Source organism: Syngnathus acus, chromosome 1 (assembly GCF_901709675.1).
Source record: "Syngnathus acus chromosome 1, fSynAcu1.2, whole genome shotgun sequence".
NCBI lineage: Eukaryota > Metazoa > Chordata > Actinopteri > Syngnathiformes > Syngnathidae > Syngnathus > Syngnathus acus.
Window position 1 is genome coordinate 9,677,259 of NC_051087.1, and position 25,603 is coordinate 9,702,861.

At 41.4% G+C, this 25,603-nt stretch overlaps 1 protein-coding gene across 2 annotated transcripts in view; it reads left to right on the top strand.

Annotated features, from left to right (window-relative positions):
- The first annotated feature begins 764 nt into the window (after nt 1–764).
- Nucleotides 765–25,603, top strand: part of rgs12b (regulator of G protein signaling 12b) — a 35,752-nt gene continuing 10,913 nt past the window's right edge. The window contains exons 1-6 of one of the 2 annotated variants that reach the window (XM_037250248.1): nt 765–970; nt 2,879–4,093; nt 4,274–4,507; nt 4,978–5,922; nt 10,215–10,334; nt 24,444–24,465. In XM_037250248.1, the coding sequence (XP_037106143.1) occupies nt 3,056–4,093; nt 4,274–4,507; nt 4,978–5,922; nt 10,215–10,334; nt 24,444–24,465 (2,359 nt within the window). In that variant the 5' untranslated portion in view covers nt 765–970; nt 2,879–3,055. The remainder of the gene's footprint in view (nt 971–2,878; nt 4,094–4,273; nt 4,508–4,977; nt 5,923–10,214; nt 10,335–24,443; nt 24,466–25,603) is intronic. The other variant, XM_037250240.1, reaches the window with a different exon arrangement.

A 25,603-nucleotide genomic window follows, 5' to 3' on the forward strand; every position in this document is an offset into this window, starting at 1 on the left:
ACCAAATAGTCATGCCTCTGCTTGAACTCACCTCCCCCCTTCCCAAAAAGTTAGAAAATGCCTACTAGAACATCTAAAGCACAGGTGTCAAACTCAAGGCCCGGGGGCCAGATACGGCCCGCCAGATCATTTTATGTGGCCCGCAAAAAACAATTGTGAATCAGATTCATGCGTCATTACTAAGATTGCAAATTGTCTTCACTTTAAAAAAAATCATCTTTTTAAATTATTTGAACTGGTTTTACTAGTCTGATTTGAAAACGAGTTGTCAGTTTATTTTGTAGCTTATATTGTATATAATACATTTATTTGAGTTGACAGTCATAATGGTCCTCAGAAGGAAACTATGACTACAATGCGGCCCGTGACAAAAATGAGTTTGAACCCCCTGATATAGTTGGGGTTAGCCAAAGACACTTTAAATTGTGGCAATTGTGTGCTGTTGACTAACATGACTAACATCTGAATGTAAATGGTTCATTTTGAAGAGGTTGAGCACACTAGAGCAGCCACATTATTCCAGTTTACACTTTATTTCAGTTTTATTCCCCTTCTTGAGTGTTTTGATTGCATTGAACAGATCAATACACAGTAATGCTTGAAAATGTTTTATTTTTTCCCTCCTGTTTTTTTTTTTTACACCCCCCCAAACGTGGCATATTTAGACTGCTGTGTGTTGACTTTTTCTATCCACCATGCAGGTCGAGACAGTTGGGCCAAAGGAAGTGAAGCAACTAAAGGTTATTGGATGAGTTGGATGTTTCCTTCCACATCCAGTCCCTCCTCACAGCAGCCCACTCTAAACTACCGAGCCCCCTCCTCCTCCTCCTCCTCCTCCAGTCCTCCTCCTCGTAAGGCTACTTGGCCAGATGGTGTTGCCTTTTCTTTTGTTTACCCATCGACCATGAGTTGACCCAACTGTCCCTAGCTACTCAACTATGGATACTACCTGGGAGCCGTCATTCGACAAGTAAGGCATTCTTCCTTGGCCGCCCAACTCTTTGCGCACGCCTTTTGTCGCTTTTGCGTCATTTAAAAAAAAAAGTAATCTACCTTAGACTTAGCTGATTTAGCCTCAGAAATATGACTTTTTCCGACCCGCTCGCTCAGCTTTCCTGTCCCAAGTTGTATTCTTACATGCACGCTGTTATTAGTGTAAATAAATATATAAATAAGAAGCTTCTGTTTTCACACCCTTGCAGCAAAAGTTTGACACAACGATGATAGTTTTATTTGTGACTTCTCACTCGAACTTGTCATCTTCTCCACATAACTGTCTATGCTAGATTGACATGAGTGTAAACCAATGGCGGTCAAATCCATCTATGTTTACACCGCCGTTGTCAACGTTACAGCCATTCTAGAAAGTTGTGGATAGGAAAGGCGGGGCTAAGATTTAAGCATGGGTGGTTGCACTTTTGGAGCGCGAGCCACTTCAGAAAAACTTTAAAACTGTGCGAAATAGATAATAAAAAGTATCATTTTCAGCACAAGGCCATTGAATTCGACTACATGTTTGTTAATATGCACGAACAACCCGTTTTTTTTTAAGCCAGGGTTTTTAGCGTGATAACTTGACAACGCCTAAACTAATGCAATTACGAGGAAGGGCTTGAAGGGACGCCTTGTTGAAAATAAAAAATAAACGTAACTAGTTCAGTCTTTAAGGTGAAGTGAATTCAATAGCATTTACTAATCTGTATGGATGCACCTGCAAAGGTGCAAACACCTCTGATTGGCCAAACGTGTGACGTCATTCCCTCCAGGTATTGCAGCTAGGTTGTTCAGAATAATTCACCAACTATTACTATTCTCCCTGTACATCTTTTTAACCATGTTTCTGAAGAAGATGAAACAAGATTAAGCAGTCCATTTACTATATAAAGTAATGAATGATTATTGTAAAGTACAGATATCTGCTTATTCAATGCTGGGAGTCATCAGAAAAAAATAAATATTCAAGTAAGTGAAATTGACACTTTCCCTGTGTTTTTTATTATTAAATTATTCTGAATCAGAAATTGAATTTCAAACAATCTATCACCAAGATAAAATACAGATTGTGCAGTTGACAGCAGTTTGAATACAATATGGACTAACGGCTTTTTACACTTAGGCTCACAGCTGCTTGTGGATCCAAAGTTGGTTGCTTCAAATTGACAAAATGCAGCTGACTTTGTGGTGTACATTCCATTATTCTTTTTTTGTTGTTGTTGTTATGGTCATACTGTGCTGAGCAGCCAGCCAGCATTTGCATATAAATCACAAAAAGTTCCTTTCCCGGTTTCATTCCCCTGTGTGGGTAGCATCACAACAACAACAACAACCAAGAAAAAGAAACACCAAAATACACACAAAGCAAAACATAATTGTGCCTTGAGATCAGGGATGGGTAAACTATTGGGCTCAGATGTCACGTTTGTTTTTGAAATGGACTGACTGGCCAGGTCATTTATGCTGTAGCCGTGGGAAACAAAATGTCAAAATGTCTATGTAAAATATATGAAATAGTTTACACAATTTGCATTTTGAAATGTAGTTTTTATGTTTAATTTACTCCTAATTAACCAAGCGAGTTAGTTGTTTTTGAATTGCTGACTATTTCATTTAAATTAGTTATTATGTTTTTGCACGGTAATTCTTAAATATCAAGATTATGGTGCTCACGTGACATCCAAATAAAAATGTTTTCATATTGTTCCTCAAAATAAGCATCAACAGCTCTGTTGGACTTTAGAAGTTCTCTTTTCGTTCTGTACTGCAGCAAATTCCTTGCATTGGAGCAGACAGTTTTGTAACTATATTGAATTTGTAGCAAGTTTTTTAGTTAAGAGTCTCAGTATATAACATTCTAATTATCGTTTGGTCTTTTCTGCAGGTAAATATCAGGATGGGTGGCTCAACTTTAGGAAGGCTGTGCCAGAGCTGAGTCCAAATTTTCACCCCTTTGCTGTATTTGCCACTCGATGGCAGAGCTTTCTGACTAGAAGACGCTCCAACTTGGCAGCCACTGAAATGTTCTGAACAAATAGATGAGAGAAAATCCTCTGGCACGATGTTCAACCAAGTGGACACGTCATCAAGGAGACGTCCTCACGGTGGCAATGAGGCCAACCGGCCCCATTCTCCTCCACCCCCCTCTGTGCAACAGAGGCGAATCCGGGCTGTTGAGGTGGCCAGAGGAAGGACAGGTTACGGTTTCACTCTCTCGGGCCAAAGCCCGTGTGTCCTCGGCTGCATCCTGAAAGGCAGCCCCGCAGACTATGTGGGTTTGCGTTCAGGAGACCACATCCTCTCAGTGAACGACATCAACGTCTCCAGGGCATCCCATGAAGATGTGGTCAAATTGATCGGACGCTGCACAGGCATTTTAAAGCTGGTCATTGGTGAAGTGGAGCGTCACAAGCGACACCAACAACGTGGCGCTGGCAGTCGTCACCATAGCAGCAACACTATGGCTGCAGCTTACCTGGACTCGTGCTCCAGCGACGACGAGTTGGACGGCCTCTACGACAACAGTGTCAACAATAACAGCAGGACTGCTGGCGGAGCTCGTGGGGGCTGGTTGAGACCCAAAATGGATTCAAAGCAGTTCGGCATCAACCGTGCCGAGCGCGTCGTGGCGGAGTTGCAGTCCGGAGGAATTTTCAACATGATCTTTGAGAATTCCAGCCACTCGTCCAGCAGTTCTGACAAGGACAGACCCGGACATACCTCATCGTCCAAACCACGTCCGATGTCTGATCCCGAGCTTCCTGCATGTCGAAACTCCACCCGCTCTCACAGCAACCCTGTCCTGCTCTCTGAGGAGGAGATGGCCCAAGTTCTAAATGACGACTCGGTTTTCCTGGACTCTGGTTTTCGACATCTCCACCTCCACGAGGAGCAGTACATAGATGTCTGTGATGGGCGGGACTTGGTCCTAGATCCAAATCAAGACATTGTCAATGTGGGCATGATTGTGGGCTACCTGGGATCTATTGAGCTGGCCTCCACGGGCACCAGCCTGGAGAGTGACAGCCTGCAAGCTATCAGAGGATGCATGAGGCGCCTCAGGGCAGAGCAAAAGATCCATTCTCTGGTCCTCATGAAGGTTAGCTTGCATAGTTCTCACACTTTTGTACCGAAACGTTCCTCTCAGGTGCTTGTAATTGTGACATGACTAACTGGCAAGAAGGACCTGATCAACATCAGATTTTGTTTTTGTTTTGCCTTCAAGTATCACTTCCTGGTATTGCCAGATTTCTAATGCACATTCTACTCTTTCTACTAGGTCATGCATGATAGTGTGCGCCTGTGCAGCGACAAAGGCCAGATCCTTGCCATATATCCTGCAGAAAAACTAGCATTCAGTGCCTGTTGTCCTGATGACCGGCGGTTCTTTGGACTGGTCACCATGCAGGCCGCAGATGAAGACTGTCACCTCAGTAGAGGACGATACGAAGACGGAGGTTTGAGGACTTCTTGCCACGTGTTCATTGTGGATCCTGAGCTGTGTCACCACCAGGTGTGAACCGAAAAAGTGCTTGAGTATTCAGAATAGCTTTGCGCTATTTACCAATATTATCCAAATGGAATTTGATAAATTGGAATTGAAATTCTGTTTTGAAATGTCATGAATTCTTTTATGACAGTGACACCAAATAAATATATAAAATAATATACACACACAAATAGATGAATGACTAGTTTTGAAATCCGAACTAATATTTTCTTCCGTTATTGTTCAAATTACAGTAAACATGGTAACACAAAATTCTTACAAAATCTCAACTTTATTATTTATTACAAAATAATGGTACATATTTTAGCAAGGAGCATGGGAGTTGACATGATTTGATCTGGCGAGCTATATAAAATGATCTGGCCCCCCGGGCCCTGAGTTTGACACCTATGCCCAAGTAGATGGATAGTACACTCAACAGTTGTGGGGATGTCTTCAACCGTATTTCACGTGTTTCTTTATTTTTTCCTCAGGTACATGTGGGAGTGGCCCAGAGGTTTGGCTTTGAATGTACCCCTGACCCAGACACGGGAGGCTGCCTGGAATTCCCACCCACTTCTCAGTCTCTCCTCCACTTTGTGGCTGTACTTTACCGGGACATGAGGGACAACATTGAGGGCATCCGAGCCAGAGCCTTTCACGATCCAGATAACGATGCCCAGCAGAACCACAGCACCAGCAGTAATAGTGATAGCGGGATTGGGAACTTTTTACCTGAGGAGAAGAGTAACAGAGTGCTCTTAGTTGACCTGGGAGGGCCACTTAACCACAATCACGTCTCCGGGCCGCGTCATTGGGACAGCCCACCTTCCTCCCAGCAGGCTTGGAGCCCCACCCTCGGAGCCGCTGCCTCTCACCCACCTCCTCCTCCCCCGCCCGCTATAAGGAATAGCCACTACCGCCATGAAGCGTACCTGGCCGACCTGCCTCATCCCCTCCCGCTGGCGCACACCGACGCTAGACACGCTCGAGGGGCCCATCCGCATCACTACTCGCAGGGAAAGTGGGGAGGAGCCGTCGGAGGCGGGGACAAAAGAGGCACCGGAGGAGGGGTGGAGCCTCAGCGCTGGCTGCCAGTCCATGTGCTGCGAGACTGGCACCAGCAGCACCACCACCTCCAAGGCTTGAGCAGCGATCAAGAGTCGTACGCCGAATCCACTGACGGCTGGTCATCGGCTAATTGCAGCACCCTGCCTCCACCCATGAATAAGATCCCGGCCGACCGTTACCGGGCCCCGCTGGTCCCGGGGGACCACCTGCCGCCACCTGGAGGAAGCCAGCCTGCGCCTGTTTTACATGCCCAGACCCACACCCAGAAGCTGAAAGATGAATGGGCCAAGAAACTTTTTGGTGCTGGCGACAGAGAGAGGAGCGAACCCGAAAAGAAGCGTGGGGCTGCCAAAGACGCAGAGAAAAAGGTAACAACTAATCCTGATGAATGCATTTGGTCGCTGCTCACTTTGCCGTTTGTCTTTCAATTGGTAGCATTCTGTGTTTTTCCACAACGGGATGTGCCACTGTTGATGGATTTTAAAGACGTTATGTTAAAACTAACTATGCAATGAGAAGTGTTGAGAGCAGGTAGCCTCCTCCATCACATAGTGCCGCTGTGGAAATTTACTCAACTAGAGTCCGTCCAAGTGCACTTTATTGAGGTGATAAATCTGTCTGCGCTCATGCCAATGCTCCCCATCACTCCTTCCGTCTGAAAGCCTTCTATTTAGCTCCAGTGCTTTTTGACTGAAATGCTCCTCTCACTGACATGCGAAACTTTTCAACCGTGTGAAAGTTTCGTGACCTGCGCGGACCCTCACCCAAGATCCCTGTTCCGTAGTGAGTAACGCGAGCACACAACTTGGCTCTCTACTAGATTGCTAAGTTATTTATCCCGCTGCTCCAGTATCAGATCATACATTATGCACCAGCCAGACTTATGTCTTGACGTGAAAACCACCTGTTTCACGTGCTAATGCATCCAACTGGAGTGGGTTTCAGACCAGTGTCACATAAAAAGTCGACAATGAGTCCCAACTGTTGTCCCAGGTATCATGCGGACCCTACATGACATTACAGTACAATGTTCGTACTTTTTTGTTGAGCACACGGGCACACCGACAAGTCTTGAATGCACAGAGAAAGGCTTAAGAAACTGGACATGATGCAAATTACCAGTGAGATGAGAGAGTGGACCAGGTTACCAATCTTGTTCATGTTCTTCAAAACTATTCTCAACTGTTATTAATAATGACTAAGAAGACTGGATTACTTCATTTAGCCACTGGAAACAAAAATGCCATTCAGTCCAACTGCAAGAGCTCAAGTGTGTTCTCCAAAAGTAGAATGTAACACAACAAATTATTTCATGAAAATCATTTTGTTTCCTTAATTTCAACATTGATTTCTGATACATTTTCTTCTTTTTAACTCAAAATGAACATAAAAATGAATGTTGATAATGAATAGGTAACATACATTTTTATAAAAATATGAATCCAGATAAATCAAAGTAAAAACTGAACTTGTCTTTGTTACACAACATTTACCAGAAAGAAAATTAAACATTTAAACAGGCATCCATTCATTATCTGAACCGCTTTTAAACTTTAAATATCAGGAACAAAACACTGAACAAGAATAACATTAAGACCTAGTACTTTTGATTTTCTTCTTTTCTTTTCTTTGGTCATCTGAAACACTTGAGTTGTCACGCAGCTCTTGTGATGTGGTGGCAAGTAAGTACATCATTAACATTTGTGGCAAATGCTGTTTTTCTCATAATCATTATTAAGCCATAGCTGTGGATGGATACTTCCTACATATCGAACCATAATGTTGCTTCTTCCTAGTCCCAGGGACCACAGACCACAATCAGAGGAAGTGTTTCAAGGCCGCTGGGGGCGTTTATGAGAGCTTACAGGAAGGTGGACGTGAACTCTTTTTTTAGTTCAGTATCCTTCATGGGGAGAGTGGAGTCACAGTTTTTGAGGGTGGTGCTACCCAGATTAAGAAAAAAAATAGTTACACTGTGCACTACTAATGTATTGCTTGTGTGGTCTTTTTTTATGTGTTGATTTTTTTAATCCAACTGGCTGCAATTTACTATGCAATACCACATGGTGGCACTGCTTCCTTATCTTTAAGATGGAACAAAGTTTCTACAGAAAGTATTTTTTTACTTTAATATTATTTTGGACTTAATTATTATCTGATGTTATTTAGACATCATTTCATGACCGTAAGATGATCAGTTTGCAAGCAATGATGAATATGATGATAACGATGTCAGTCTCGCTGTATCCTCTCAAGGGTCAGGGATGGGCTGCAGCCTAACCTAGCTGACTTTGGGCAAGAGGCATAGTACACGTGTTCCCAGCCAAGCACAGGCCACAAATAAATCAGTATGCATGTTTGTGGAATGTTGGAGGAAACCAGATTCACTGGAAGAAAGCCACACAGGCACAGGGAGAACATGCAAACCCCCTCACATGAAGGCCAGAGCTCCCATTTGAACACACGACCTCTGAACTGTGAGGTAGATATGCTAACCAGCCACAATAATAATGCTGATGATATTTTTTACAGTTAGGTGGGTATCCATTAAGTAAAAAATAGCCATCATAGTCTAGTTTACAGTAATGACTGAACTACTGACTGAATCCCTGTTTTGACTTCTTTTCTCTTCCGCCTTTCTATTTTATTTGTGTGTGTGTGTGTGTGTGTGTGTGTGTGTGTGTGTGTGTGTGTGTGTTTGAGCAAGACAGATCAGTTGCATCAATACAAGCCACATTTTTAAATGCCTTTTTTGTAAAAAAGGCTCTAATCAAAGCACATCCCGAGGCACTTAGTCACGTCAACCGAGATGATCAAACAGAAATATGAATCCAAAGTGTTTATCGTACTTACTGGCACGCTATTTGATTTGGTCACTGATTAGGTAGTCACATCTTGGTGTTCATTGATTCATTTCTCAAAGGGCATTCATCAATCAAGAATCTATCTTTATATGTCCTCTCCTGCACTGTGGGCGAATCGGCCTTTGTAATAGTATTTACGAGGACTGTTCAGTTGTTTAGTTTCCCCAGCACAAAAGAACAAACATACAATATGAAGAGTTTTTAGTGGAAATGTGAAGGCAACGAAAGACTTCTGTTTGGTTTATGGGTTACATCATTGTTTGATGGCTCTGAACAGTAAATCTTGATGACCCGTTGACTAATCTCATGGACATATTAGGCAGCAGTTTATGACTAAATGGAACAGCTGCTTGGTTTTTGCTTTTCTCTCCAGTTAATGGTTTGCTACATCGATAGTAAATCCATCTCCAGTGTGTTTGTATGGATGTTATGTTGTACATTTCTGTTAAATATACTTTGTGTATATATATATATATATATATATATATATATATATATATATATATATATATATATATATATCTAGATCAAGAATATAATTAATAGAAAAGTACAACGTCATGCTGTTCAAACAATTGGATGATTCAGTATAAACACACGGCACTGACTATCTCATCTTCCAGTATTTGTGAATGTGTGGTTTTACCATTTGACTGGAATCCAACAGACTGTGCATGCAATAACGCAGGCACAAGCACATGCCTGCGTCGAATGTGGAATTTAACATTTCAGTGGGAGGAAAAAAGGGGACTGCTTGCGTAAATAGAGTTGCCTCCACACCAGCCAAAGTCATAGCAATTGCGAACAATGGAGGGCATTTGACCACTTTGCAGCAAGTGAATTGACATTTACAAGAACCTACTCTCAGTAGAGATAATAATGACCCTTTTGTATGCTGCACATCTAAATTTGAGTGGGTAGGCTTGACTAATGTTATCTGACCATTTTCTATTGCTTATCCTGGTCCAGCCAAGATGTTCAGGCAGGAGAGCACTTATGTCTTCTGGGCAGAAAAAGAGAGGAAGACTTCTGGTGCACTACCTACTAAGCCAAAGCCAAGCAGCAACACCAGCATGCTGTTGTTACAATATTTTGACAGTTTTGCTTTGCTGCTTCTGATGTTTTGTTCGTGTTGGAGACGCCATTAAAAGCAGCACAAACCATGTTGGTCTATGCTGGTTATTTTGGCAAAATAGTTTTGGATCAGATTGTTTAACACAACTCTAGGAGGTGAATGGACAAAGCGTGGCAATAGCCATTTTTTTTAAAGGATGATAGAGATGTGCAGAGGCAGACCCCGCGGCACACATTTCCAGATGGGTTGTAAAGTGTGCGTGGATGTTGGCTGTGTGTGTGTGCATGTACTTTTATCCAAAGGCTGAATATTTTTGTGTCCACAACACTTTCAGCTTATGTGCCTAACTGGTTGGTGCCTTTACAAAGGGGAACCTTGGCCATTACTCCTGCAGTAATGAAAATTACTGCTCACTCAAGTTGCCAAAAAGCTATTAAATTATATTAAATTAAAGCATGTAGGGTTCATGGCTTCAATAGAACTTAACAACTGCAAGTCTAAGATGGAGAAAAGAGCACTAAAAGTTTTTTACATTCATTTTCTGATGAAGCCAAGTTTGTCTGTTCACAACACCCTCGTGGCGGGGTTTGCTTTTAGGATGCTTTTTCAAAATCTCTTCTCCACAACGGATAGATGGTAACCTCAAAGACTCCGTCTTGCTTCCCAGACATTCAATATTGTCCCCACCTGGGTGTAACACCTGTGTCTTTTTTCTCCTCAGGGTGGTCGCTTCCGAGGTCTGACAATGGGTTTCCCTCCTCTCCCCCAGCGTTCCTCAGGCAGACGCTCCTTCGGACGTTCCAAACGTCTCAGCCTGGCCCGCTCCCTGGATGATCTGGAGGTAGGAGCATATGTGTCTGTCTGTCTGTCTGTCTGTCTGACTACTTACTCTGTACATCTGCAGACAAATGGCTCGTGTTATTGCAACACTCGAGTTTCGTCTGAGTGCTATCGTCACATTTGAGCCACATGTGCACCAGCTCTTTCTAATAATAGCAGCTCATGCGCATCATCACATGACACCTCAAGCCCTCTTTTCATATCACCATGGCAACATGCACACAGTTGTGGACAAACCAGCCTACAGCGAGCGACACCATGTACTGTACACTTTCAGATTAATGTAGTGGGATTTAGAAGATTCTATGTTTGATTGCCGTTACTGTTTATCATTAAAGCCCCTGGGGTAAATAATAATTCGACTTATCTGTGTAGCTTCAACAAAGAAACTTCTGTTGATCATTTTAGATACCCAATTCCAATGAAGGTATGTGTTTTAATTTTTGTACTACACAACATCCCAACTTTGGGGTTTTTAACTATATTTGTTTTCATAATCCACATCATTATTTTCTCTTTATTTCTGTCTTACAACACGCCACGGCAACCTCCGCAAACAACGATCCCACCGGGAGCTCATGAGGTCTGACCTCAAAGAAATTGGGATGAACGTAGACGAAATAATACGGCTGACGGTGGAATCTGTTAGCTCAGTTTGGAAGCTTGTCTAACTAATTTGTTCATATTTTGAAACAAACTTTCCTGTAACAAACCGGAAATTTCACATTTTCGGAATTATTCACGATAGGTTTTAGAAAACAAATTCATTTGAATTTTTAATGTAATTTGTACGGAAAGTTTTAAAACAAAATCCTTAGTTCTCATTACTTTTTCTAAGATGGATGTGGGTGTGCTAAGAGCAGTGTAGATTTTTATTTTTTCTTATGTTAAGTATAAAGACACTCATCAAATTTTCATTCAAGATTTTTTTTCTTATTTTAAAGATAAAGACACGAATCAATATCCCAAAAAGCAAAACACAGATGTTCTGATCAATCAATATTGAATTCTACAATTGGGCATTGAATGTTTTTTAGACACCACAGTATTTGTTTCACTTTTCTGACATTTGTCAACTTTTCATCTCTTTGGAATGCACCACGACAAAGAGCTCTCAATATGATACACCTCTAACTGCCTACCAACTACCACCACAGTAATACACATATTGTTTAATCAATACTATTAAAAATCAAATCATTATCTTTGTACAATTTTTTTAAATTTATTTTGTCACAAACTTGCTTGCTGCATTCACCCCACCCCTGAAGGCATCATTAATGATATTGATTGTGCACCTAATGAGCATCTGTTGTCATGAATCCAGGCATTAGCTCATCAGATCTTAACAAACAGAGTAATTCTGCACGTTGTCGTCAAATCGAGGTAAACATCATAAACTCTGTTTTCATCGACTGTTGTCTGCTGGGGAGTGAGATAGAGACTAAGTGTAATTCACAACAACAGTTTTGCTCGTACTATGTCCTCCTAAGATAGAGATCAGAGGACAGTGAAATATTTCCGCTGTCCAGTGGCTGTTTGGGCACAGTGGAATTTTCCCCTTTTCCATGTTTGGGCTCCATTGTAGAATTGCATAGCAAAGTCACTGGGATGCCATTAGTTTTAAATCTGCCTTTCAAGTAAAATATTTTCCCTGTGATGTGGTATTTATTTATCTCGAAGGCACCATTGTTATTCCCACTATTTTTATACAATAATGGATGACATTATTATATTGAGTATTCTGTCCTCTGCCCCTGCCTCCCTCGTTATCTTACCTTTTTCTTCCGGTCATTAGGCCTTTCTCTCTTTGTGCTCATGCACAGACAGAGACAGCTTTGTGTTTGTGTTGACCATGGCGAGTGTGCGCGCGCGCGTGTGTGTGCATGTTCGTGTTCACGTTTGTGTTTTGGAGAGGGGCAGCTCAAACATATCTGGCACGCCTAATGAGCTCCGATCAGCAACAAACTGGTCTTTCGAATGGCTTCAACACAAAAGCACATATGCACGGTGCAAATACACACAAGACACATGCAAACACGCACACGCACACTATGTTTGTACATAAGATAATGAATTCCTTTCTGAAACACAAATAAGGAAGCTATATACTATCTGATTGCATACTGTACACACACACACATGCACACACATACACTCCAACCCATCCTGCTTCTAAATGTTGTTTTTTGTAATGTAAGTGGAACTGCATGAGTGAGCATGACATCATTGCGGTTATGCCAGTGAAATCCTTCCTTCAAGTTGCCTGCAAATATAGCTTTCCCCGCTCTTGTGGTCAATATTAGACATTCACGCTATTGACTCAACTTTACATTGGACTTCCCCAGAGCATTGAGTCATCTTATTAAGATTTTTACACCAAAGCCAGCAAGTGCTGTAGCAGTAGCAAGATATTTACCGACCACGAGATAAGTATTTGTTTGACAGCACAACTTTTGTTTGAAGCCTATCAACAGAGAAAATATATTGAAACAGACATTATTAAATTAACTTAAAGTGAAAAAATATTTGTTGTAAAAACTCTTTCTTGCAATACTGCAGCCCTTTAATTTCACCAGACTGTTATTTTCTTTTTTATTATTATTATTATTAATTTGTCTTTTCCATGCCTTTACTGCAGCCTCGTTCTGTTCCTGTTTGTGTCTGGGGGTTTCTCCTTTCATTTTCCTCTTCAGGAGGTCAAATGAAGGCTCTTTTGGGTTAAGCTCTGGTGATTGACTTGGCCAGTCTGAGACTTTTTCCCCCTGATGAAATCCTTTGTTGTGTTGGCAGTGTGTTTTGGGTCATTGGCTTGTTACATGATGAAGCTTCTCCCGATTAGTGTGAATGCATTCTTCTGTGAACTGCCAAACAAAATGGTTATCAGAATTCATTCTCCTGTAACCATCATTCTAGTTCGTCAAAATCAAGCTTGATTTTCTCTGCAAAGGCAGAATTTTTTATCCAAATCTTAGACCGAATCTCCTTTTTTTTTTCAATGCAGATGTACCTAATGAAACACCCAATGAGATTATTTAACAGACTCACAATCAGTGATCCTTGATATTATTTCAAGAAGTGCTTCAAAGCTGCTATTTCGGTGCATCAATTAGGATGAATTATTGAAAGGCCACCGCCCAACACAAACAATGTTCAAGTGGTGCTTAGTGGCTGAACACAAAATGGCAAGGTGAATTGTTCACTGCTGTATGAGCTGTTTACAAGCAAGATTCACCAATGAAAGCAGGGGGAAAAAAACAAAAACAATTTTAGGGTTCAATGCACAAATTTAAGTGGCTTACAGTGCACACAATTGGCTGATCGCAAGGCCGATTTCTAATATTTCCCCCACAACCTGCAATGTTGTTCTGTTCTGGAGTTGGTGGGGATCAGCAACATGGAGGCGCTCGCTCAAGATGAATCCGCTGTGGTCACTGTGGTTGTTGGGTGCCATAACCCCTCGGGGTGTTTGTTTTTACATAGAATACACAAAATACAACATTGTTTTTTTCAGTGGGTTTAGCCTCTCTCTAGATTAAAAATGTTGACATGAACGACAATAATGTCATTTATTGAAAATAAGCTTTATGGTTATTTTAAACTATCATGTTTCAAGTAAATATTCGTGCAGGGCGTGAGTGTTTTTTTACTTTTTAAAACAATCATGAACTGCTACTAATATTTACAGAGCTGCTTCATAGTTTTACTTTTGCGAAAGGTGGAACGACTTGTGTTGGTGCTTTGACTGATCGATGGTGGTCCCCATTAAAAATCAATACAGAACTAACTTTCAGTTCAAAGTGAAGTAGTGCTGCACCCACTTTCCCCGCCTCAGGGTCCTTCCTAGGCAGGGTTATAAGTGGGGGTGTGAGTGTGTGTATCATCAGTGTGTGTCAATGTCAAGGCATGTTGTGGAATGCAGCTACTTCTCAACTCTTCTGTACGGTGTGATCATTCTGCCGGTTGAGTGACCTGTGCCATCCACTCTGCTGTTTCTTCTTCTTCTGTTTGCTCTGTCATCTCTTGGTCCTCAGGAAGGATCAAACTGGATTCATCCAATCCTCCCTCCCTTTCCCCCTTCTGTCACGAATGTCACTTGTGCATGGGGCATACTAATGAGATAACAGACGAGGGCACCGAGGGTAAGGCATTCACTCAGAGCTGAGCATATATGTGTTGGGGGTTGTATGGTGGAGAGAGGTGGGGGCTGGGGGGGGCTCTGTCAAGGCGGAGGTCTCCCTTTTCTGCCGTGCCTCGCATTCTGCATCTGATTAGTGTGTATGTGCATGCCTCTCACATCACAACAGTGTGGGTGGAATAGGAATGACACAAGGGTGGGTGGCAATACAAAGAAAGAGGAGGGTGAGAGCAGAGAGGCAGGGCGACGGAGACGATAGAGCGAGAAGGAGGAAGAGGAGCAGGAAGATGAGAAAGCGCAAGCAAGTTGCAAAGGGCATCTAGTAACAGTGACGTTCTGGAGCGGCTTGGACTCTTAGACGCCATCGAGCTTTAACGTGCACGCAGTGCACACACCTATTTGGCTGAAAGCAACGCGCACCTTGGGAAACTCTCACATGTAGTGTTGGGAATTACTCGTGTCTTTCTTCATGGAGCAGAAAACTTTGAGTGGGGACTCAGAAACGACCTCTCAACCAGTGAGTAATTGTGTTGTGTGTGTGTGTGCGTGTGTGTGTGGTGGGGTGTGATCCTACAAATGAAGTCTCTTTAACCAGTCGCACATTGATACTGATTGTCTTATGAAGTGTGATGTCAGTTCAATATTATGGTCGTTAGCTTAACTTCCTAAATCTGTCCCATTGGTCTTGTGATGAAGTGCATGATTATTCACATTAAAAACCATTCTGAAACTTTAGTTGCACTGCTCCGCTTTGGAATGACAGGTCACGTGACCAGTGCAATCCAATCACAGAGCAGTTTTTGACAGCGTTTCAGCAACCTGTTGATTTCCACCTTTAGTCTGGGAAAGCAACAAGAGAGAACACGCTCAGTTATGCATTGGATGTGTTCGTCGTCCAAATCACATCATCTAAAGGTGTCAGTCATTCTCTGCTCTCGGGTACAAACTAGGGCAGAATCTATTTTAATTTCACAAAATGCAGCAGTGACAAAATAGTTTGCAGTTCTTCTGTGTTTATGCAACAGGCCATAATCCCCTAAACCAGGGGTGTCAAACTCATTTTTTTCACGGGCCGCATTGTCGTCATAGCTTTTTACGGAGGGCCATTATGACTGTCAACCCAAATAAATGTATGGGCACCCCATATTATATACAGTAAAAGCTACAAAACAAACTGACAAATAACTCGTTTTCAAATCAGATGAGTAAAAACTGGTCAAATATAAAAAAAAAAGATATTATTAGAAGTGAAGACAATTTGCAATTCTAGTAATGACACACGAATTTGATGCGCAATTTGTCTTCGCGGGCCACATAAAATGATGTGGCGGGCCGTATCTGGCCCCCGGGCCTGGAGTTTGACCCCTGTGCCCTAAACGCTTCTTCTATCAAGAGAAGCCCATTCATACCCTTCTAAAAAGGAACGATCACACAATGTAATGCCCAAAGATAAGTGACCCGCACACACATTACTTGTTTTTGTGTGTGTTCCTCGTGATTACCCCTGGGACCAAAAGTGTTTGTAGGGAAGGCAAATCAGATGATGAGTCAAAACTGCTCCTGTACACGAAACACCTCAGGATGGCCGGCTCAACATCAGATGCAGGCTCCACTTTTAGATGAAGACAAGTACCTCTTTTTTTTCCCCCTCAACAAGTGCCAGATGGGTGCAGTTCACCTCAAGAGCACAATCAAGCGTTGCCATGTGATAAGTCACTTGCTGCAGTGTGTGTTCCTTTTGTGCGCAACAGGGAGATGTATGAAAACCTTTGCCTCACGACATTTTGACGGACACACACACACGAGTCTATAGTCTATTACGATATAATACCAAGTAGAATTTTGCGCTCGCTTTAATAGAAGTTAATCATATGATAGTTGCATAGTGTTATCTTTCTACAAATAATGCAGTCAGAATTTAACCCCTCCCCCCCCCCCCACACACACACACACTCTGCCAGAAAAAAAGAAATAGCCTTAAACATCTCCTCATGACCTTGACCACTTCTGCTAACATCAGCTACGTACATCCCCATGATAACAGATCATTCAGTTCTACTCCTGAAATGGAAAGATTTTATCAATGTTATCAGTATTCGCTTCCATTTTTGTGTGGTTTTTTTTCAAAAACAAATGGGGAAAAATGATTCGGGCTGACTATTTTAGGAAGACTGATAAGTGGGCTTTCTAGGAAACAACTGTGTGACTGTGAGATCGCATCTGCCATTGAGTTGAATCTGAATTGACTCGGTATGATCTGCGACTTACCATTTTAGGATTATTAAGGCTGAATATCTAATCATTTGTAACCTTTTTCTTTTTTTCTACGCTAAACCTTATTAGCAAGCGGTCTCAGGTTATGCTTTAATTCCAGCAGCAGAGGGCACTGTTGGCGTTTTTTTCAGACGAACTTGCAAGTCAGTAAAAAAAAAAAACAACTCAATAGGGATAATTGAAGCTATTGCCAAAATGGATCCGTAAGATTGATGGCTCTCTAATTTTCCCAAACAAAGCTACTTTTCCAGCCTGTGAACGCTTTAACACACATCTTCTTGCCCACTCAAGCAACACTTTACTCATTTGGCTTCCACTATTCTCATCTGCTTTTAGTGCAGCAATGTTTTTTTTTTTCCTTGGAACAAATGATTGCCCAATTGAGTTTATTCATCCTTGACATTATAATGACTTACGAGTAACCACCTGAGGCAGTCACTCCTGTGCAACCTGATGATTGTCTAACAAAATTCATACGCTGTGATTAAACTCCCACCAATGTAGTTGTACATTATCCCGTTTCTTTTCCTATTTTCATTTGGTTCATGCAATTAACTCGAGAGGGTTGAGGGTGGCGTTTGTACCGGTCAAAGCCTGCGTCATCAAGACTGTGGCAATGTGCTTTGCCTCCATGCGCATGATGTGGTGGTGGTGGTGTGCGCTGCATGCAGGAGCCATCACTGATGTTGCTATGAGACAGGAATTGTGGAAGGGTAACTTCATCATACCTCAGCATTCCGAGCTAAGAAGTGAAAAGCTAGCAATGGAAAACAAAAACAGAGAACATCACCTTTTCGATGCTTTTGACGATTTAGATCCCGTCCCAGCAAGAGGAGAAAAAAAAGGTGATAATGTCAATATTGAGTTAGTCAATGTATTGCATAAGTATGCATTGACTTTATAGTCCCACTCAACATCCAAAAACAGGAAATTAGGGGAGTGTGGTGTTGGCTTAAAGGCCACTTGCACTTGAATTGTGGTCTTTGTGCAACTGGTGGTGTTCGAGTGCGTTGTGTTTTGAAAAAGTGACGGCACACAACAGAATCTAGTTGATCATAATATTGTCTGACTACAACAGCACAAAATAAGTCTTCCCGTCAATTTTGGAGCTATAATGTGCCCCTATTAAAATAAGTGAAAACAACAAAGGTTTCTCCAGCTGTAGAAATGTTTACCACCCACATGGATGTCCACAGAAAAAGTTGAGCTCATCGGAGTGAGCATAATTTGAAAGAGAATGTCACATAAATTGTAGCAGGAGCACACACATTTGATTTTGGAGGATGCAGTACAAGAACACGTCAGGCATTCAGTCTTTGTTTCTGGGTGAGTGAGTGAGTGAGTGAGGGTGAGTTGTGTGTGTACTCTATGTCTTGTGGAAAGTTGACTTTCTTTAAGTTAAATTTAGATTTATTTCTAATATAATGAAAACAAATATTGCTCATCCAAAGTGTTTTCTATAGAACCAAAAAAAGACATACTTGCATGATGCATTGCAATTGTTTCAAGCAGCTTCGTCAAGTCAAATTTAATTATATAGCCTTTAACCACAAAAACGTCTCACAAGCTGAAACATTAATACGTCATTTTCATTTGTAATTGAGAAAAAATGTTGGTCTTGAAATGAGGCTGTGATTTGAAAAGGGAGGTCAGAAGTAGAGGCTGGAGAGCTGAAGGCTGTGCTGGAACAGGATTGGCAGACTAACCTTTGTTCCCTCCTCCTCCTCAGCTCACACTGACTGGTCGGGGCGTGTCTCTATGGAAACAAGCCGTTTGTGTGTGTGCGTGTATGCATGTGAGAGACTGCGAGAGAATGGAACTTCCTGGTCAGTTTGTCGGTTAAACATAGATTGTGTCAGCCTTGGGACGTAATAAGAGAAAACTGATATGTTAGCAATGTTTTGGCTCACCAGCAGCTTTACCTTCTAGTTCAGTGTGTGTGTGTGAGTATATGTGCATGTGTGTGACAGATGTGCAAAACCCTGGTTTCATCCATGGTAGATGCCTACATGGGTTTCCTGTTCTAAAGATCTCCAGAAGAAGCTCAGTGGGTGTCCCAGTGCAATGTGTGAGTGTGTTGTGTGTTTTTGTGAGCAACATGTAAATGAAATAGTCAGTAGGCAGCAGGATGAGTTTGAGAAAGAGGCTCTCCTTTAAGCGGGTCTGGAACTTCAATACAGTGAGTAGTGCACACTCTCTCGCGTGCATATTATGTTACACATATTGCTAATCTTCTAGTAAATGTATTCTTTTCAGATCATAAAAGTGCTTCGATTCAATGATCTACTTATTTATGTGATAGGATTTCAATCTAGCCTACAAAATTGTGGTTGCTTTCAAATGTCCTATGCATATTGTGTAAAAACGGAATAAAATACGCTACCGTTCAAAAGTTTGGGGTCACTTAGAAATGTCTTTATTTTTAATATCAAATCACTATTTTTTCAATGAGGATAACATGAAACTAATCATTGTTAGTGTGGTAAATGACTATTCTAGCTGCAAATGTCTGTTTTTTTAATGCAATATCTACAAACAACCATCCATCCAGTGTTCTAACAGTGCACTGTTTGCTAATGTGTTAGAAGGCTAATGGATGATTAGAACACCCTTGAAAACCTTGTGCAATTATGTTAGTTTTCATGGAAAACACTAAATTGTCTGGGTGACCCCAAACTTTTGCACGGTAGTGTATAATCAATGTAAAGCATTAAACTCATTTTATAAAGTGCAATTACTGCACATGTTGTTTGTGTGCCTTTAAGGGGTGCGGCCTTGTGAGAATAGAAACAGATGTGGAAGTTGCTCTACTAACCAGCTTTTAAAGTGTTAAATTGCTGCTAGTTCATTTTGTGGCATTATGAGAGGACTAATTGTAAATAGATGAATGTAGCAAGTGCAATATGATTCATCAATTTGATTTTCTGACTTTAAATAGTGTATCTGAAGGCATGGAAAATGACCCAATCTTAGAAATTTCCCAATCTTGTCATCATTTTTGAAATATCAACAAATGTTACCTCGACATAACGTCGTCCTCCCAGGGCATCGGGTGTAAAAGTGCGCCAACTTTATCGCTGTGACGACCCCTGACGAGGGTGCTAAATTAATAGACTGTGTAAAGGTCATGTGTAATTCCGATATTGTAGAACGGATGGTAATGTTGACTGGAAATATCTGTGTGGATTGTGTACATTGTCCTGGCGAAGCCTTGGAACAAATATTTTGCGTGGACTTGAACCACTTTTTTTCCCCTCTTTTAAATGCAGTCTCCAGTCCAAGGTGGAGGCATTGACAGAAATTGGGACAAATGGACACTAAAACAAAAAGAATTTCCTGGCCACTGTTAGTCACAATTTATCATTTCTACACACCCAAGACAAACGTCTGTGTGAGCCTGTGCACATTACAGAAGACAAAGGAAAAATGCGGGAACTGCTTCTTCACTTCTCCAATTATTAAGTCGGCTGATGGTTGCTACAGTCGTTGTATTTCATTCAAACAGATGTATTTGATTTGACTGAGATCGGTTAATTGTTTGTGACAGTGGTAAGCTCAAGGCAAGCAGCCAAATGAAATCGACAACATTCATCACCCTTTTAGCCCTCTTAGTCACGTCTGATGTGTGACTGACTCACTTGTTGGGAAACAAACATGAACTGCATTCCTTCCCATTGCGGATATTGATTACTAGACCTTCAGACTCGCCCGGAATTCCAGCATCACTGGTTAGATTAGATTTAGTTAGCGAATTGTCGTTACGTGTGATTTGAGCAGCCACCAGTGAGTTCCAATTTCTGTCTTGCCTCTCCTACATTCAGACGAAGCAGTTGTAAGACCTGGCAGGGTGTCTCCAGGCCTCTCAATGGCCACCACTATTCACCTCATATTCAAAAGTAAACACTCAGTCACGCACACGTTTCAAACTGTTGGTGCAACAGCTTTCTCTTCAGCTGGAAGCGCGTTTGTGTGTGTGCCAAATTTGGAATTCCAAAATCAAAATGTCCCTTTTTTGAGTTCAGTGTTTTAGGGTTCTCCCTGCCACCTTTTAAGACGACTTCAACAAATCAGTGTTACTCCATATTGAAATCTTCTCTGGTGATATTTACTTGATTTAAACGCAGGTGGATGTCATTCCTGACTAAACGGAGCCAGGAATAGCTTTCTGTGCTGCCAACAGCGGCGTCTTTGTGTTTCGTTGAGTGCATATGTGATCTTTCATAGTTTCTCGCGCGAGTAGACATGTTTTATTCACCAAGTGAAGTGTCTCTACCTGCTTTGTGTCTCATTCTATAACGCGACCCCCTTCTTTTTCAGGAGTCATTGTCCCAACTCAAGGAATGTTTTGGAAGATTCAGTTTGTTTAAAGGAACTTTTATAGGTGTTCACGATTATAAAAACAGTTGAAACGGATGGCTATAAATTGTGCTCTGTGTTTAGCCCAACGTCCTGGGTATATAGCGGATGATGTAAGCCCCCACCTTCACCCAACTCAGAGTTAATAAATCACTTGAGAGTCACTTGCAAGGTGACCAACCACTCCCTGCATGCACAAATACATGGAAGGTCAACAAAAACAACCGGGCACATGGCTACATGGTGAGCTGACAACAAAATACAGTCGACCACCTCAAACGGAATTGTTAGAGCCAAGTGTAACTGCGATAACTATAAGTTGACAATGCATAGTGGTAAAGTGTTTCCCTTTGGGTACCAGTGGCATGCACACATTTTTTTTTTTTTTTTTGTTCTGAGAATTGTCATGTTCATTTAAGTACTGTGAAGGAAAAGAAGATGGCTTTACAGTAGATTCATATTCACCTCATTTGTTTCGCGTCATTTATTCATTCTAAGCATAAACAAAACCTAAACAATATGAGACCGATCATTATATTCCACTCCTGCTCTCAGGAATGGCTGGCATATGCCAGCAGCAGGAGGGTGAAAACTGGAGCCTGAGAAAAGGTAGTAGATGAAGTGATGAAATAATAGAGAATGGGCTGGGGGAAAAAAACGTGTTTTTAATTAGTGTTACTGAATATGCCTGGATTGACCAAAAAGGGGAGACAAAAAAGGAGAGCATGAGAAAGTTTGTGGGGGAGTGAGGGAAAGAAAGAGGCAGAGAGGAGATTTGGAGCCTTTACTAGGGGCCAAACCACCCCACCGCAGGGAACGTCTGGAAGTGATCACATTAAGAGTTAGAGTCGAGGTGACGACGAACGCACCCTACATAAAACAGGATTCTCCTATATAAAACATGCACACGCTCATAAACTCACACACACACGCACGCACGCACACACGCACACACACATACACACCAGAAATGTGTGCAAGACGCTCTCACAGTCAACTACCACATAGTCATATCAAATGTCTTTTGACTTATGGGAAATTACCTCTTCTCTTCCAAAGGATATTAAAAAGAAATAAATGCAGACATTACACAGAGCGTACCATACGGCCGTTGTTTTCATTTGCCACCTTACTTCTTCTGGTGGAATCTAAGGTTTTATTTTCCGCAAGACCTTTCTCATATTTATATTTTATATCTCCCAGGTTACTGTATAAATCAATAGTTGGCAGGCTCAATTTGTGTGACTTGTTTGAAGGATGTAACCACGACTATTCTTTACATTAGTAGTCAAGGGACATGGCTTGATTCTCCTTTTGTTGCTGTTGTTGGCCTTGGTTGCTTAGTGTCAGAACTTCTGAGCCAAGACTTGTCAGGAGGTCTGTGAAACAGGCCAGTGATGAACCCAAGAGGCAGACCCAGTTTTCTGGTTGAAAAAGGGCATACGTAGGTCAGCCACGTCAGTATCACTATTTTTATTACATGACATCCATGTGGATTTTGATCCTCTCGCAAGATGACCACAGTAGACAAGAAGGTCCCGCTTGAATATTTTAATGGGAAAGTAAATGACTAACTAGGTGGGGTCAAGGAAGATTCCGTTGAATTTTGTCCAACCACAATCACTTGGCTGACATACTACAAAGTCACCACTCTCCAGTAAAGCTACAGAAGCTTTACTGTAAGTGTCCATTACATATCATATGACTTTCGTGAGGAACTTAATCACTTTCATCCCCATGCAGAAAACATTCCACACAATAATTTGCCCTTATCGCAATCTGCCTTGTGATCGTTTTGAATAAAGATGAAAATAAACATGTTGCAATTGTGTCCACTACCAGTGCACAGATGAGCATTGTTAGTTCAAATTTAAACAGACATATTACATTGTGTGAACTTGTATTTCCTGCTTTCTTAAGAATTTTCTTTGTAATAATATGCAGCCTAACTAGTCAAAACACAGCGGCCATTTTGCCACTTCTTGTTGACCGAAAATGACATCACAGTTGCCAGTTCTCAGATCATAAACAATCGCGGCTCAAGTCAAGTCATGATTGGTTGTGACCTGAGACCTGGCAACTGTGATGTCAATTTTACTCATCAGCAAATGGCAAAATTGCCGCCTCCTCGAATGGATAAACGCGGGTGGATTTTGCTGCTTAAGTCATATTCCACAAACACAACAAACAAAAATAATAATAAAAAAAAAAAAAGACCATTTCGTGTTTGGCTTACCCTTTAAATAAACTAACAGGCCCTTATTTAAAATTACATCAGTTTAATAGTATGTTTATTAGTATACTATGTATACTAAGTAAACTTCCCTTGTGGATTTTATTTGATCATACCACCAGTAGTTTAATCCTGAATTTTACACCACACAGAGACCCGTTTCACAATGAAATCATTTGCACATGATAGTAGATGGGAGGGTTTACATTTCAGGGCTTGAGCAAGGAATTCAAGATGAGTCTGTAGTCAATTTGGAGGGTTTATGAGCTGAACATTTAACCCGAGTGCAATACCATGTGATGGGCCGCTCCGAAATGGCAGATTAAAGGTGAAAATACAGTACCTCATGGCAACATTTGTTGGATTTAGCATGCCCTACAGGGCGCCCTCTAATTTGTAAAGACAAATTGGGGGTTCTCACGTACTGGTCATTTCTTTCTTAAAATATCACTTTAGCAAAATTATGTGCTTCTATTTCTCTGGCTATTCATCTTATCTTTTTCTTAAATAGTGCCTTGAAAAATACTGTTTATAAACTTCCCTTCAAGTCATCTCAGCTTAAAAGTTTCCATATGATTTATTGTAATATTATATGGGTAAAATTATACGTGGATATACTGAGATCTTAAATTTCGTTGTACATGTGACAATGACAATAAAGATCTATTCTATTCTATTCTATCTATATAGAAAATAAAATGCAGCCCTTGGTGAGTTTCATTTAAATGTTTTGTCTGGATGTCTGTCTGTTTCTGGGACTAGAATTAGGGATAGATTGAATTTTTGTGTATGTGACATTCACTTGAGAGTGTATTGCTGTTGTGTGAGCAGCACTCACAGACACTAAGCACCTCCCGTCTAGGGAGGTGTTCTTGCAGAGCAGGCACATCCAGTTCACAGATGATTCCACCCACTGAGGACTTGAGTCTATCATGATGTGTGTGTCTGCGTCAGATCCCGTGGAAAGTGTTCCTTCGTCCCGTCACGAGTGTGTTCGCTCGGGCCAGATGCCTCTTGGCCTTCCCATCACTGTATGAGCATGTGTTTGAGTGTCTTTTATCCGTGATGAGGAGAGATTGTAATCCATGTCTCTCTGTTTTTTTTTACAGTCTACTGCAGTTTCCGACGGAGGTGAGTTACTGTTTTATCTTATTGTTTTCACTTATCTTGATTATTGTTGTGTTCTCATGATCTGCTTGTGCTCAACCAGTTAATGGTAACTGACACACTTTTTCCTCGTGTCAAGTTGTTGAAGTACCATGACAGAAGTATTGGGGTTGAGGCCATGGCCATTGAAATTTTAACGTCACAGAAATTGGAATGCTTTCACACATTATTCATGCAAGCAGTAAACAGTGGAGCCGTTTGACCTGCTCAGCCTTTCCCCGTCCTTTATTTGAATGCCGTGTCTTGAGTTAGCTTCAAAACAAGATGATATGTATGTGTATGGGTCACATAGAACGAAGCCAAATCATTTTATTTAACACTAGGCCACGTTCATTTGCAGCAAAACGAGCCATCTCCCATGGTATTGCTAGTTAATGTGTTTAAATGGATATTCCGTGTCTGCCACCCTGTTGTTGCTCAACATGTGGCGAGACAAACAAAAGGCATTGGTTGTGGATCATGCTAATGCTTTGACACCTCGCTGTCACAGCAGATGGGAGATAAAAGGAAGAGCTGGAGGTGAGAGAGGCAAAGAGACAAAAGGGATGCAGGCATGTTGGATTTTGATTGCTCACTTGTCACGCACCCAGCAGAAAGGAGGCACAGTATACATCAAATAGTCACTTTGATAAGAATCCAACACAAATTTACATGGTTTTGTGGTCCAGTTATTTGATAAAATGATGATCACTATGATAGTCAGTCACTATGTTGTAACTGCCTCTTTAACAAACTGTCACTTCCTCCATTAGAGGCTTGAACAATTAGTTGCACCTATGTGTCATAATTTTCATCAAATGACGGTTTATTTTGATGTTGTGAAATTTGATGTCCACTCGTGACTAAACTGTGCAAGCGTGAACAGTATGCATTTTAAACAACATAACATCTACATAATCTGATGAATATGGAGTTCAGTTAAAAAACTCAGCTTTTTTTGTGTGTGTGGAATGAGTCTTTCTCAAAGGCATCTATCTCGCAGTCATGTCAAGTCAGTAATACTCAGCTATTTTTTTTTATTTTTTATTTTTTTTTATATCACCAGTGACACTACCGGAAAGGTTGTGGTAGTAGTTTGATGTGGGGCAGCACGGTGGCCAAC